The sequence below is a fragment of the Heloderma suspectum genome, chromosome 1 (genome assembly GCF_057233095.1).
Source record: "Heloderma suspectum isolate Gila_16-S chromosome 1, 16-S_ref, whole genome shotgun sequence".
Taxonomy (NCBI): Eukaryota; Metazoa; Chordata; class Lepidosauria; order Squamata; family Helodermatidae; genus Heloderma; species Heloderma suspectum.
In genome coordinates this window covers 315,275,575-315,289,399 of record NC_139458.1, presented here as the reverse complement: position 1 = coordinate 315,289,399, position 13,825 = coordinate 315,275,575, and the positions used below count along the sequence as shown (strand labels likewise).

General features: G+C 41.8%; 1 protein-coding gene across 10 annotated transcripts in view; it reads left to right on the top strand.

Moving 5' to 3' along the window:
* The window catches only part of ASCC3 (activating signal cointegrator 1 complex subunit 3), a 325,230-nt gene that overhangs the window by 278,524 nt on the left and 32,881 nt on the right, over positions 1–13,825 (top strand). For all 10 annotated transcript variants that reach the window (XR_014786638.1, XR_014786639.1, XR_014786640.1 and 7 more), the window contains one exon: positions 13,139–13,363. Coding sequence is in view for 6 of the 10 variants with exons in the window: in XM_084827184.1 (XP_084683310.1) it covers positions 13,139–13,363 (225 nt within the window). In the remaining 4 variants the exon portion in view is untranslated. The remainder of the gene's footprint in view (positions 1–13,138; positions 13,364–13,825) is intronic.

The following is a 13,825-nucleotide window of genomic DNA, read 5'->3' as shown; positions in this document are numbered from 1 at the left end:
GACAAATAGTTCTTCCCAAGGACTGGAGGCAATATGTAATTTGCGGGATTGAGACGAGGGCCCAAGTTTGGAAAAGCAAGTCTGCCTGAGGCAATATCCTCAGTGATGAGTGAGAGGGTGTGGAATCGTGAAAGAGAGGTACAGGAGCAGGACTGGGAAAATAACAGGAACTGTTCATTCCTTCCCCTCCATTTCCCATCAAACCAGACAGGCCTTTGGCTAGTATATAAGTGTTCCATACACTTACTGTTGGCACTTCTTATAGGGCTGCCTTGTTTTCACTGTCACTATTCTACAGCTCATTCTCAAGTTTTCACCATCTACAGCTTAAATCTTGCCCATATTCAGTCTCTTGACCATTTTCCATCATCTATCTTAATCTAATTAATGCTACTTTTTTGTCTGGACATTAAACTAATACAGACAGTAGATATACTATGAGACCTGATCTTGGGGACTTGGAGACTGAACCTCTGCTCAGACATGACCTTCCTTCATGCCCTAAGGACCGGTTTCAGGTTGTTGCAGCCCAGCATAGACTGCTTGGCAGAGAGAAATGTTTCAACACAGCCCTTCCCATTCCTATTTTCCACACCCCCAAAATATAGTATTTTTCACCCAAGGAAAGGCAACTGAGATGATGCCCTTAAAGGCACCTGAAGTTTGATGTTTAGGTGTGTGGAGCAGGGAGGGATGGAGAATTATAACTGCCGTGTCAAATGAGGATGTATGTGTGTCAAAGATGCATCATGTAACAAAATTAGGGACAAGCAATTTTTAAAAACTTGCCACACTTGCCCTTTAATATTGGGGGGAGCGGCTGAAGCTTTACTTTATTTGTAAAGCATTAAAAAATATTTGGAGAGTGTATGCTTCTGCCTGGCACATCACCAAAACAGGAGCCCTCGCCCAAAGATAGCTGTTTTAGAAGTGGTGAACAAAAGCAACCCCCTTACAACAGTACCTGCCATTTTGTGAACTTTAGGGATGAGAGTGTTTTCTTTTAGCCCTTTGTAGACTTCGCATTTTCCCTCATGTGCAGTGAAACATTAATTTAGTCTGTCTTAAAAAAAAAAAAAAGTCAACTGCGGCAAGGTTATCCCCCCCCCGCCATGAAAAGCCTAGCTGTAATACGCTGCTGCCGAGTGGGGTGTGATGCTGACATCACTGAATCAGGGTTCAGGTTTAAAGGCCTGTCTGTATGATTCATTCTAGGCAGTAAACTCAATATGACTTTCAAGCTCTCTTGTGCCTGTGCTTCTTATGGGAAGAAAATAACAAATCAGTTGTACTGTGCACATATTTGAATGTGCTTTCTCCTTGGCCATTTGATATGTTACTGGAAATCATAGGGATTTAAAATAGGGGGCCAGGGAAATACTGCTTTCAAATAATGCCTTACTGTCGTCCTGCAATGCCTGGAGGGGAGAACTGGATTGAGAGTTTTTCCTTAAATGTAATGCTGGTGCATGCTTTGATCATGCAAAAAAAACCCTTAAGTCACCCTGAAGGTACAAACAGCACATTGCCTAATATATTCAAAGCAGGAGAAAGCACATGACATTCCATATTTGTCCCATAACCCCCTTATAAATATATGGCAAACTCATGTCTGTCCTCAGCTGAGGGCTGTCCTCAGTGTGCTTGAATATCTGCCAGAACAAACAAAAAAGCATTTATATTTTTCTAATACTTTAAAAACCATGTATCCTATAAAGCTGGGTCCGGAAAGCAAACTTCTGTATGGACTAGAAATAAACTCTTATAGATAGAAAGTTGTGAAAAGAATAACTAATAGAGTGCTAATTTTAACTACAGCAATCCTGTTAGGCACCACTGTAATAGAGGCATTTCCTTATGCTTCATTTGTTTGCTTCTTGTAAATCTGGGCTGGACTTAATTCCATGTGCTCACTAGTACACATATGTATAGGCTTATAAATCAGGCTCACGCGTAATAAGCTGTCCAAGAGTTGAATGATAAAGTTGGTTGGTAATATGAATGTATTCTTTTTGAACTGGGGTTTGTGGTGGATCTTTTAATGTCTTGATTATAATGATGGAAAGAGCAACATCTAAAAATGTATGCTGTTTGGGGGGGTTAAATCCTGTAAGAGATATAATAAAACTCTTAAAGTAGAGTTGATCATAAACCAAATGCAGCAGATACCTCACTAGCTAGGCTGTTCTACTGTGTGGCTTGTGACCTTCCTCTGGATCTGGAGGACAATCTATTCATAATTTGTTTATGCTTCATGCCTTAGCGGAGAAACATCTTAATCAATACCCATTTTCTTTCATGTGCTAAGACTGAGCAGAAGACTGCAGTGGGGCTTTCTCTCAGTCAGATCTTGAGAGCAGGGATGAGCAATTTTTGGCCCTACAGATGTTTTGGCCTACAATTCTTATCAGCCTAGCTAGCATAGGCAATGGTGAGGGCTGATCAGAGTTGTAACCCAAACATCTGGAGGGCCACAAGTTACCCACTCCTGCTATAGAGTCTTTATACGTTTCTTGTTTTTCTTTTGCTTCTGTGTTTTTTTCCTTAATTAGAGAACCAGATGACGACTCCATTACAGTTCTCCCAGAAGAATTTAAAAAAAAAGAAAACAGGAAGATTTCTGTTCTCCTTGTCCTGTTGCTGAACTCACCCAGATGCTGTAGTTTGCTGACTCCTTACCTTTTTCTCAGTGTTTAATCAAAGGGGCACCCGTATGCTCACAGAGACCTAGTTCACACAATCACTGCAGCCCACTATGGTTTATCAGCCACCGTGGGGCACCAGGTTGCCAATCCAAGCCCCCGCCACTACAACTTCTCATGTTGTCCAAACTTGGAGAGGGTGGCTTGTTGGTGTGGTTAACAAAACAGCTGGACTGGACTTACTGGTGAAAATAAATATCAATAGAACAAAATCTAATAATAAAGTTTTTATCTATATAGTTAAAATATATACATACAAATAATAAGGAAGAATACACTGTTATTGTGCAATAAAGAATCATACATCAAACAAATAAGAGAGTACAATGTTGTGTTATAAAGGCCTAACCATACCAAAAATAACCAGTAACTAATACCAACTAAACCAAATGCATTTTGACATCCAGTCTTCCTCAGTGATCTAGTATAAGAAATATGTTCTAGTATATAAGAGAAATGCCCAAAAGTAAACAGACATATGTATACAGACACATTGTATCTAACACATACAGCACAATTACCACCATAGGACCCTGCAGTGTTTGGACCTGTGGATATACAAACAATACTATGTTTAAAAATAATTTAATTGTAATTAAAAACTGCTACTTAAAGCTGTATTAAAATATATGAAATAGTTTTTATTACAAGTTTAAAACTCACCAAATTACTAATCTTGCCAATCCTTCCTCTGGTACATGTACCAGCCAAGACATGTACATGTTATGATGATGAATAAACTGCAAAGGGGCCAAAACCTCCACTATAAATAACTGTTTTTGAGAATGAAAAGGAACTGCAGCAGTCCTAAAAGCAATTGCATAAGAATAAATATCAATTTTGAAAGTAAAATGAATTACGAAGTACACATATGTAAAACCACATACTCGCATACAAACGGTAGACTGATAAGGAAGTAAAGTGGCTCTGAATGCTGCCCAAACAGGAGCGTTCAAGCTATCCGCATAGCCTGTGGAGGCTTGGAGCTCTCATAAAACAAGTAAGGGAGCAATCCTATGTGGAGAGGCAGCCGCCTCCAAACTTGGAGGTGACCTCCTATCCAGTGCAGGGCGGGCGGAGCACAGAGGAGGTCTTCTCCTCTGCACTCTGAGTGCTCTGCACTTCCAGCGATATGGCCAGGGGAGCTCAGAGTTGGGGGGGGGGGGAGGCTGGACTACGCATAGGAAGCATTGTACGGGCATTTCCACACTCCCCTCCCCGCCCCCGGGAATGCCCCCTTTTTGCCCCACTCTGCGCTGCTCTTACAAGCCTGAGGCAAACTACACCTCTTATGAGGCGGCGGGGGAGGGAGCTGGGAGGCAGTTCTAGCTGCTGTCTGGCAGCCATAGGATTGCACCCTGAGGCACAGATGCAGAGAATGGAGCCTGATAAAGTTGTGCTTAGTTCCGTAAAGGGCACTCATCCAAAACTGACTAATAACAATGGATTATTTAAAAACATTACCAGTAAAACCGCAGATCAAGCACATAATGGCCAAACATAAAGAACATATACATAGCACTGTTGTTAGTAGTCCATCTTAATACATAACCATCCAGTTAATCTCTTAATTCAGGCCAACTAGAGATTTGGTCTTTAAAGTAAAAATCCAGTACAGTTCTTGATGTAGAAGTCTACAGTGCAGCTGTTGGCCTTGGGCTTTGGCTTTCTCCAAACAGCAGAACTTCAAATCATTGAGGCTGTGCTCACGTTCCAGGAAGTGTTGAACAAGGGGGTCCTGCATCCTCTGGTTTCTTATACAGCTTTTGTGTTCACCAGCCCTGATCTTGATGGCTTTTGCTTTTGCAGACTGCACATATCACACCTCTAGTGTTGCAGTTAAAGAAGCCTGGATATGGATATTGTACATTGTCTGTAGGGTTAATGAAGCTTGTTAACAAATAACACAAATGCTGCAATGACCACAGGCAATTCCCTTTTACTTCTGTCTATCAGCTTGGGCTTAGGTCTGCAGGTGCTATGTACCAAAATATCCTTGAGGTTCTGTTTTCGTTTATACACAAACATAAGGCCTCCCTGACAACTAGATATATCTTTCAAGAGGTGCCAATGTCTGCTAATGATATCTCGAATCTTACTAGTGTATCCATCATAAGTTAAAGGCACAACCATTCTATCTAAGTTTTGCTGGCTCCTTAGGTTGTAAAAATGCCTTCCTACTGCTATTCAGGGCTGTATGCATAGCCCCCCTCAATAATTTCATTAGGTGCCCTCTCCTACTTAATAAGTATTTTTGCCTGCTTGTAGAAATCCTGTGTACTGCTGCAATTTCTTCACAGTCTCAGCATTTGTGAGTAAAGCAAATTGCCTTTCATATGGACACAGTGGTAGCTGTCATATTTCAGAAAAGAATTTGCATCTGAGTTCTTTTGATACAAATCAGTAGTGAGTGATGTGATGTGTGGAAATATGTACTCAGCCCTACAAGCTGCTGGGCCGTGTGTCTAACTTGATCAGCTAAGTTATTTGTAGATCTCCATACAAGATTTGACCAGTGGACTCCACACCAGAACATAAGCAAGGGGACTGAAGATTCTTGATCATTATCCCTCATTTTGGATTGGAAGATAATTTTTTTTAAGGTTTCCACAAACCAGGCTTATCACTTACGTTGACAGATGCTCCATCTGTGTCCAAGGAGGATACATGCATGAAGATGTGCAGCTGCTGCAGGCCCAACTGTCTTGCTGCAGGCATCTTCAGCTACATCCAGCACTCCTTTTGCACTGCAGCTGCAGGGTTCACTAGCATCTATAAAGTACTGCTTTTCATCCCCAGATTTTGTAATGATCTTCATCATTACATATATTTTGTCAGGTCTGGTTCAATCCACAGTGCCATCACACCTCAGGGACAGTGCCACTGTATCTTCAGTATTTATGCACTGCATAAATTCTTTGTGGACATTTGGAGTCGAGTACTGAAAGTCCATCTCAGTCCTGTGTACCAATTCTGCTCTCTTGTAGGGGGAAAACAGATGCTAATTTACTCACTACTCTTGCAGGAAGTGAGTATGCGCTCAAAGTCAGTTTCTTTGCATCTCCAGAAGTGTGCAGGAGGAGGGTGCCAACTTTGCCTGCTGGTTTTTCATTGGCCTCAGATATTGCTTTTCCCATAGAGGAAACCTGCGTGGTTTCCACAGGTGTTAAGGTTGACAGTTGGAGCACTTTAATGCTTTCACTGTGATACGTTTGTTCTAGAGGCTTCTGAATTATCTCATTCCTGTAAATACTCCCAGATTCTTTTGCAATAGGTGCATTTGAGTACTCTTGGGGGGGGGTATTACTGTGTCAGGAAACAATTTTACTATGTCAGTTCTAGTACAGCTGATTTACCAAAACAAATTTTTAGGTAGGAAGGATATACTAGGGATTAACAACTGACTGACCATGTGGGTTAAAGGAAAGCTGAATAAGTGCTTTTTCCCCCTTCTGTCCAAATGTATCTCTACAGACATAAACCTTGTGCTTGTCCTAGCCAGCAAGAAACTCTTTCCAAAGGCAAAGCGATGGCTGGGCTCCACTCTAGCAAAGCAACCTGTGCCCAAAACTTTTTTCCAGCAGCTACAGTTCTCCTCAGAAGCCTTTGGACTGACTTCTTCCTTGCGAGCAAAATGTAGCCTGGGTAACAGAGGGACTCTTTAGTCCCTTTCAGCAGACAGCTCAAAACAGGACAGGACAACTCTCCTTCCAGCTCTTTGTGTAGGCTCCTTGTCCCCTTCCTTCCTACTCTTCTATCTTCCCTCAATTACAACAGCAGCTACAAGACAGGACATACGTTTCTATTGCATCATACTCCAAATCCCAGGGTCCTTTGGGGGCTTGGTGTTCCTGTTTGAACTGTAGAATCCTTGAAGAACACTCATATCCCTGGACTTCCAGAAGGTTCAGTTCAGCACAGGCTCTTCAGGAGGCAACATCTCTCAAAGAGACTCCCAGACTGAGGCCTTACAGCTCAGCCCAGCAGACTGCCAGGCCTTGCAGACTGAGCTTGGCCAAAGAGCACAAGACATCCAGACACAATTAAGGCCGAGCCTTGTCAATAAGGCATGAAATTCTTGTTACATTGCAATAGTGTCTGTCTGTTTTTGTAACTTAGAGTCCGTCCATCCTCTGTCCCCCCACTTTATGTTAAAGCGCCTGGCTTCTACAAGGTTCTACACCAATTCCTGGTGGGTTTTTTCCCAATTGTTTTACCACGTAACATGAAAATTAGATCTCATTGTGCTAAAGCCAGACCTGATCTTCCTGTTGCACCAGTTGCTCCCAAGCCCTTACAACAGATTTTCAGGTTAAGGGTAGCTAGGCAGTTTTTGAGCTGCCATTTTACAAGGAGCCTCTATTCTGTGACAACCATTATCCCTAGTATACCATACAGAACCTTCAGCATATTTTGCAGGACAACAACCATCTTGTGAAAGGATAAATTCTGGTCACCACAATTATAATCAGAGGAGAGAGGGCTCTTAGCCCCACAGTTACACTTTTTGTGGGGAGGAAGTTTCAGTCCTCCACTAGAGTTTAGGGAGGGAAAATAATCTCACCCATTCTTTGCAAGGCATCTTCATTTTCCGTTCTCTTATTTTTCTATCCTTCCTTCTTTCCTTCCTTCTTTCCCTTCCTTTCCTTCCTGCCTCTCTTCTGCTTTATTTCTCTAATCATTCTCATTTATTCTTCCCCCTTTCATATTTTTTTTTCCATTCAGAAGATTTTGGGATGCATTGAGGATGCGGGCTGCACCGGCTTCTTGTGCAGTTCAAGAAACACTTAGAATAAACCCTGGTAAGCTCCTATGCCCCCAATTTGGGACCATGGCTGAATTTCTCATGCCGAAATCTCCCTCGCCCCCCCATGGGAGGTTTAAAAAAAGAAAAAAGTCTACTTGTTTTCTCTCTTTTTTAACCATTCCCCATTGGGGGGGGGGGATTTTGGCATGAAAACAGGAGGGTGGAAGATTAAATCCCTCCTCCCAAATCATCATGCTCCCAAATTAGGGACACATGTGCTTACCCAGAGGTAAGCCAATCATGCATACTGGCATAACTGTGCTAGGAAGTGTTAAAGAAAGAAAACAAATAAAACCCTCAGCCACTAGATCCTAAAAAGTTAGGTCACACACACACCCCAATGTGGCATATATATGTCAACACAGGTGCTTCACAATGCAAGAAAGGGCAGGGAGATAATCTCATCACAGCAGATGGGTTGTGTCACAAAGGCCCCTGGGATACATGCTGGGAGTGAATGGGAGGATGAAGGAAGAAACAAACCATGGCAAGCAACCAAGCATCTGATCATCTGTTGGCAGCAGTGTGGTTTAGCAAGGGATTAACCAACCCACCATGGCTTGTTTTCAGGATGGCTTATCATGACACTCTTCCTAAACATATGCCTTTGGCTAGCTCCTCCCAGTTCCTTTTGTATTCAGTTAGGGTAAGAGGCCCCAAAAGGGGTGTTTGCAGTCCCAAGGCTAATCCAGTTCACCTAGATATTTCTGCTGCTATGGACTGCAGAAGGCTACAACTAGAGGTGATTGTCTCGGCATCAGAGAAGCTGTAAGTTTCTAGAGACATACCTAAGACTCCTTTCTTAATATGCTGTACCCTTAGTTGAGCATGGTAGCCTGGGTACTTATTCCCCCCTCTTACGTGTGCTTCCCTCTCCTGGCTTTTCCCCAAGAAGGTGGCTGCATGGGATGGGGCCCCATTGGGCCAGGCGGGTGTAATTGCTGCTGGTTCAGGCACTCCATCTACTCTGACCTGTTCAACTACCCTCTAAGGTTTTTCTGTAAAAAAAAAACAAACCCTGTCAGGAATATTTGTGCAAATTTAAAGGCTGGGCAGTAAATGGAGGGGAAATTTGCGCAAATGTAAAGGAAGGGCAGTGAATGAAGGGAAAATTTGTGGAAATGCAGTAACTGCTTTGAGAAGGAGCTGTGAAGGGCGGGGAGCCAGAAACTCCCACTTCTAGACTTCCTGGAGACTTGGAGAATTGCTGAAAGCAGGGAGGACAATGACAAGTGTCAATTCAAGGCTTAATAACAAGAGGATGACATTGCCAAGTTGGAGTTATTGTCCCCACCTCTCTTTGGTGCTCCTTTTTGGAGCACTGAACTTTGTTTTTTTCTTTTGCAGTGTTTCTGAATTGCGCAAATGAGTTTTTACTTCCTCCTTGTATTATTTTTTCCCCAGTCCTTCAAAAGTGTGCACAGATTAGCCTATATGCAGTCTCATCTTGTCAGTTTCATTATATGTTACTTACTCTGCTTCGCTCCCTTGGACAGCTGTAACATGCAAGGAAAGTGACAAGGCGAGACTACCCATAGCGGACTCTCCGCTGTTGTGCACTTGCAAAAGATCAGGAATTTTTAAAAAGCCAAACAAACAAAATTCCCCCATCTGCGCACTTTCAAGGCACCTTTTTTTTTAAGGGGGCAAATGAAGTGCTCAGAAAAGGGGTAGCGATCAGAGTGAGGAGGAGGCTGGGATGAGGAGACAAGATGGGTTGTCAAGCAAAAGACACTGGGATACATGCAGGAATCAGGCTGGAGAACTGAGGGGGACTGAGTGAGAAAGAAGCCATGCCAAGCCACTGTTTATCCAATCGTCTGTCAGGAGTAACATGGGTTGGTGAGTGAAAAACAAACCCACAGTGGCTTATCCTCCATGGTGGCTTAGCATTCCATGTGACCGCACCCTTTGCTTCTGAGTTGATGATGCATCACAACTGTCGAAATAAAAATCCGAAAAGAAAGAAAACATGGAAACTATGGTGCAGTAATGGAGCAGTCTGTGAAACTGTGGGGCTCTGTAACAAGGTGTCCATTGAATTCTATCCACCTATCATGTTCATAAAGAAAAAGAAAAGAAAAAAATAAGCATCCATTAAAAATTAGGTAGATTTGGAACCCTAAATATTACCGATAGCAACACTCTACTTTCATGAATAACAGTATAGCACTTTGTCATGTCATGGGCTTCTTTTCTTAATTTGCGGAGTTTTAAAGTAAAGACCTGATCCTAAAAATTACATACCTCTAGTGGTGGCCAGTCTAAACATCTCTAAGTGGAAGCTGAAGTCTGGTAATGTTGTGCTCTTCTTGTGATAAAGGGGACACTTACACCTTCAGTAGTGAAAACAAGCTCCAGGAATGTGAGAAGCTAATTTGGTTTGGTTTAAGACCTTTAGTGTTACAAATTAATCAGCTTTGTCCGAGAAGTCTAGAACTCATTAACTTTAAAGGCTTTGCTAGTTCTCATGGTTGAACTTAAGTTTTAACATAAATAAGGCTTTCTTTTGTCACCTGCATCGTTCATGCTATCCCACATCTTTTATTCACAGCCCAGTCCAATGCAAATTTGCTTAGAAGTACTACTGAGTTCATTGGGACTTACTCCCTGGTTATACTCCACAGGAGTGCAGCCTTACAGTGTAACCCTCTGCATACTTACTTGGAAGGAAGTCTGTATTTAGTGGAGCTTATTTCCAGGCAAGTATGCATAGGACTGCAACTGCAGCCTGCTGTTAAATGTTGTGTTACTTAAATATTATAGCAACTACTATGCAATATAAATCTGCATTGGGTTTTTTATTTTGTTTAAGTAATTTTATGCTTAAAATAATCACTTGAATAGAAGAATAAACATGGTAAAATAAATAAAGCACAGCTTACATGTGAAACTAATTATTAAGGTAACTTAAGACTGACTTTTTTCCAGGCTGTGAACCAGGGTAGTAAGCCATGGGGCAGTATCCAACACTGCCAGTCGGAATAACGCTACTGATGTACCGCTAGCATAAGTGACATCCAACGGTATGTCAGTAGCATCGGCTGGCACAATGTGTTCTCCAGAAAGCCCATCATGCCAGCTTTTGCTACTGGTGTACTGCTAAAGGTTGCTTATACTAGCAGTACATCAATAGTAGAAGTGGACCGGCAGTGTTGGATACTGCCCCATGTTTTTTTCATATTGTACGTCAGTAAGTCTGTTTTTCTACATTTTAACTGTACACTTAACTGAAACTTGCTGAGCACCATCTTTGGCAGAAAGGTGGGTTAATGATGTAATAAATTAATTAATTCCCAGATGATGATGGTGATTATCATCATCATCATCAGTCTGTGTAAGCCACCCTGAGAACTTTGGCTATGGGGCAGTATAGAAATGTAATAAATACATAAATAAATATTTTATTACATTTATATCCTGCCTTTTTTCCTCTTGCAAAGAACCCAAGGCAGCTTACATGATCCTTCTCTCCATTTTATCCTCACAACAACTGTGTGAGGTAGGTTAGGCTGAGAGTCAGGACTGGCCCAAAGTCACTTAGTGTGCTTCATAGCCAACAGGACTAGAACCCGGATTTCCAAAGTCCCAGCCCAACACTTTAACCACTAGACCATACTGGCTGTCTCACATATGTGTGCATGGTTTTAGCTTGGAATCCGTTTTATTCAGGGATTTCTGGGGATCTCAGTAGATTAAATGTTTGCAATCAGTTATTGTCAAACTTTCAAACTAATGCTCCTCTTGACTGATGGTGTACTTTAATGAGGAAGCTACACTTTGGACACAAAGCAACATCAGAGAAAACAAAGTCATTCATATTGATGGCTTCCCCCAAATTGTAAACTTCATGCTACAGTTTTTGAAAGCGATGCTGCAGTAGTGTTATGCAACTTCTTATGGAAATAAATACAATAAGAAACAAAAAATGCAGTGCAAAGTATTTCTCTACATTGATGGGCATTATGGTGTCTACAGCATTTGCAGAGCAGAGTGAGAGCTGTACTGAAAAGGGAAACGAAAGTGGAAAATATTGAGAGAACAGCAGGGCCTATTTGATTTGATTATGAAGGATGTTTCTTTATTCTGTCTGTCTTTGTGCAATCTGAAAACAGTAGCAGGGGGTTACAAGCAGAGTTCATCATAGGGCTGTCAATCACTGTCATTTAGCATTTGCAATGGAAGATGTCTTTATTCAAGGACAGCTGGGCAAATCAGAAGCACAGATTTGCAGTTAGTAGTCTGTCCTGCCTACACTAAACAAACAGGGACAGGGCAGACAGACCGGCCTCTCACATAAAAATATAATGGACTCTGCTGACCTTGGTGCCCTCCATTCAGCTTCATTCCCAGATGCATAAAAGCTCCAGTGCCCATTCTCAATTTCCTTTAATTACTTACATGATGCAGATAAGAAAATGAACTTCACTTACAGTCATCCATCACACAGGAAATGAAGTAGGCAAGTTGTTTGAAACAAGAGGAGTGTTTTGGAAGTAAATAAAACAGGTTGTGTTTGGGGCGGGGGGTGGGAAGGGGGAAAGAAAGTACGGCTGTTTTCTTTTTCTAGAAATACCAGTTAAGCTGCAGCCATTCAGTTGACCCACCCCTTTTCCAGCCCCAATCTGTCTGCTGGTTGTAGCTGCTAGGCCGTATTAGGTAGAAGAAGAAAAAATCTCCTTGGTAAATATTCCTCAAAATATCTTTAAAAGGATGTGAGTTAAATAAGAGCGAAGCAAACATGCAGAATTCTATAGGGCTTAAAATGGCGATGACCTTTAGGTTCAGAAAATAAATGACCACAGTTTTCACAAGAGATCTGGCAGAGACATCAAGGATTAGTTAGCAGTTGTCTTCAGTAAGCCTTATATTTAGGGGGGAGTGGGGCAAGACGAACCTGCTCAAAGAGCATGACATTTTTTAAAGATACATAGATTTTATTTCTATATTACTGAGTGAATACAAGTTAAAAAAAAAAACCCTCCACATTTCAACAGTGTCACTAAAGTTGCATTGCCTCTTATTTACAGCTTCTGTTTGGAGAAAAGAAAGTGGGGGAGAATTATCGGTGTGAACAATTAATCCATAAGGATTTGTGGGAAATATAGCAGTGTTGTGCCACAGATCTACAGTTCAAGGAAGAATACAAACCATGACTATATTGACTTTAATTTGGCCAAATTCACAATTGAGAGACTATTTCACTTGGAATATCTGTATTTCAGATTTCCAAAGTTTCATCCTAACATGCGGATAGAAGGAAAGTGCTTGCTTTGGCAGCAAATGCAAATGTACTAAAATACTAGAAGCACAGTCCAGTCTTCCACAAGTGCTTCTTTGCTTGTGGAGGGGATCGCCAGTGAGCCCTCCACTGTCGCACACTTCAGGCAGAAGAGCTTTAGAACACATGCAGGGCTTTGCCATTTTTTGCTTCCAGCTGCAGTCTCTTGCAGATCATCCCACTCCAGAGGATCCTTTGGCCTTGAAGACTGGTTTGTTAGAGGACACAGTGGCTGTTTTGAGGTGGGGAACCCAAAAATTACAATCTGCAGAAGCAAGCTCACAGTTCTCTACATCCCAGACCTTACGATTTCTGCACTAAAATTCTCTCTTTGTTTTTTTTATTAAGGACGCTGAAGAGTATGCAGACCTCCCAGTACGACACAATGAAGATCAAATGAACAGTGAACTGGCCAAACATGTCCCCATTGATGTCAATCCACATTCCTTTGACAGTTCACACACAAAAACCCATATTCTGATGCAAGCCCATTTTGAACGTGTTGTGCTACCATGCCCAGACTATGTCACCGATACCAAGACAGTATTGGATCAGTCCATTAGAATATGTCAGGTACAGTTGCACTCTTTTATGATCAGTGACCTGTTTCTGGTGTTGATAACTGCCATAATTTGGATCCAGGAATACACCTGAATTGAGCTTCTAAAATGATTCCCCAAAGTCCATTTCTCAAATTTCCCATCAGCTACAGATAGAGGCCTGCAGTATTTAAGAAATGTCAGGAACAGATTAATTTGCTAATTTATTTGCAGAGAGACTACTGGAACAACGTCTTTCCCATTTTAGTGTCAAGCAAGGGAAGATCTTGGATTCTTTCACCATGATGATAGACAACTTTGCAGAGTTTGAGTCTGAGATTAGCCATAAATCTCTCGCCCATCATCACAAAAGATAGGAAAACAATCATATTTAGTCGATGCCAGATGCATTGTTCATTGAAGGAGGGTCATTCAAAGTTTCTCAGTCTCCTTAGAAGCCACACCCAGTTCAGGGGATATTTGGGGGAGAGGGGGA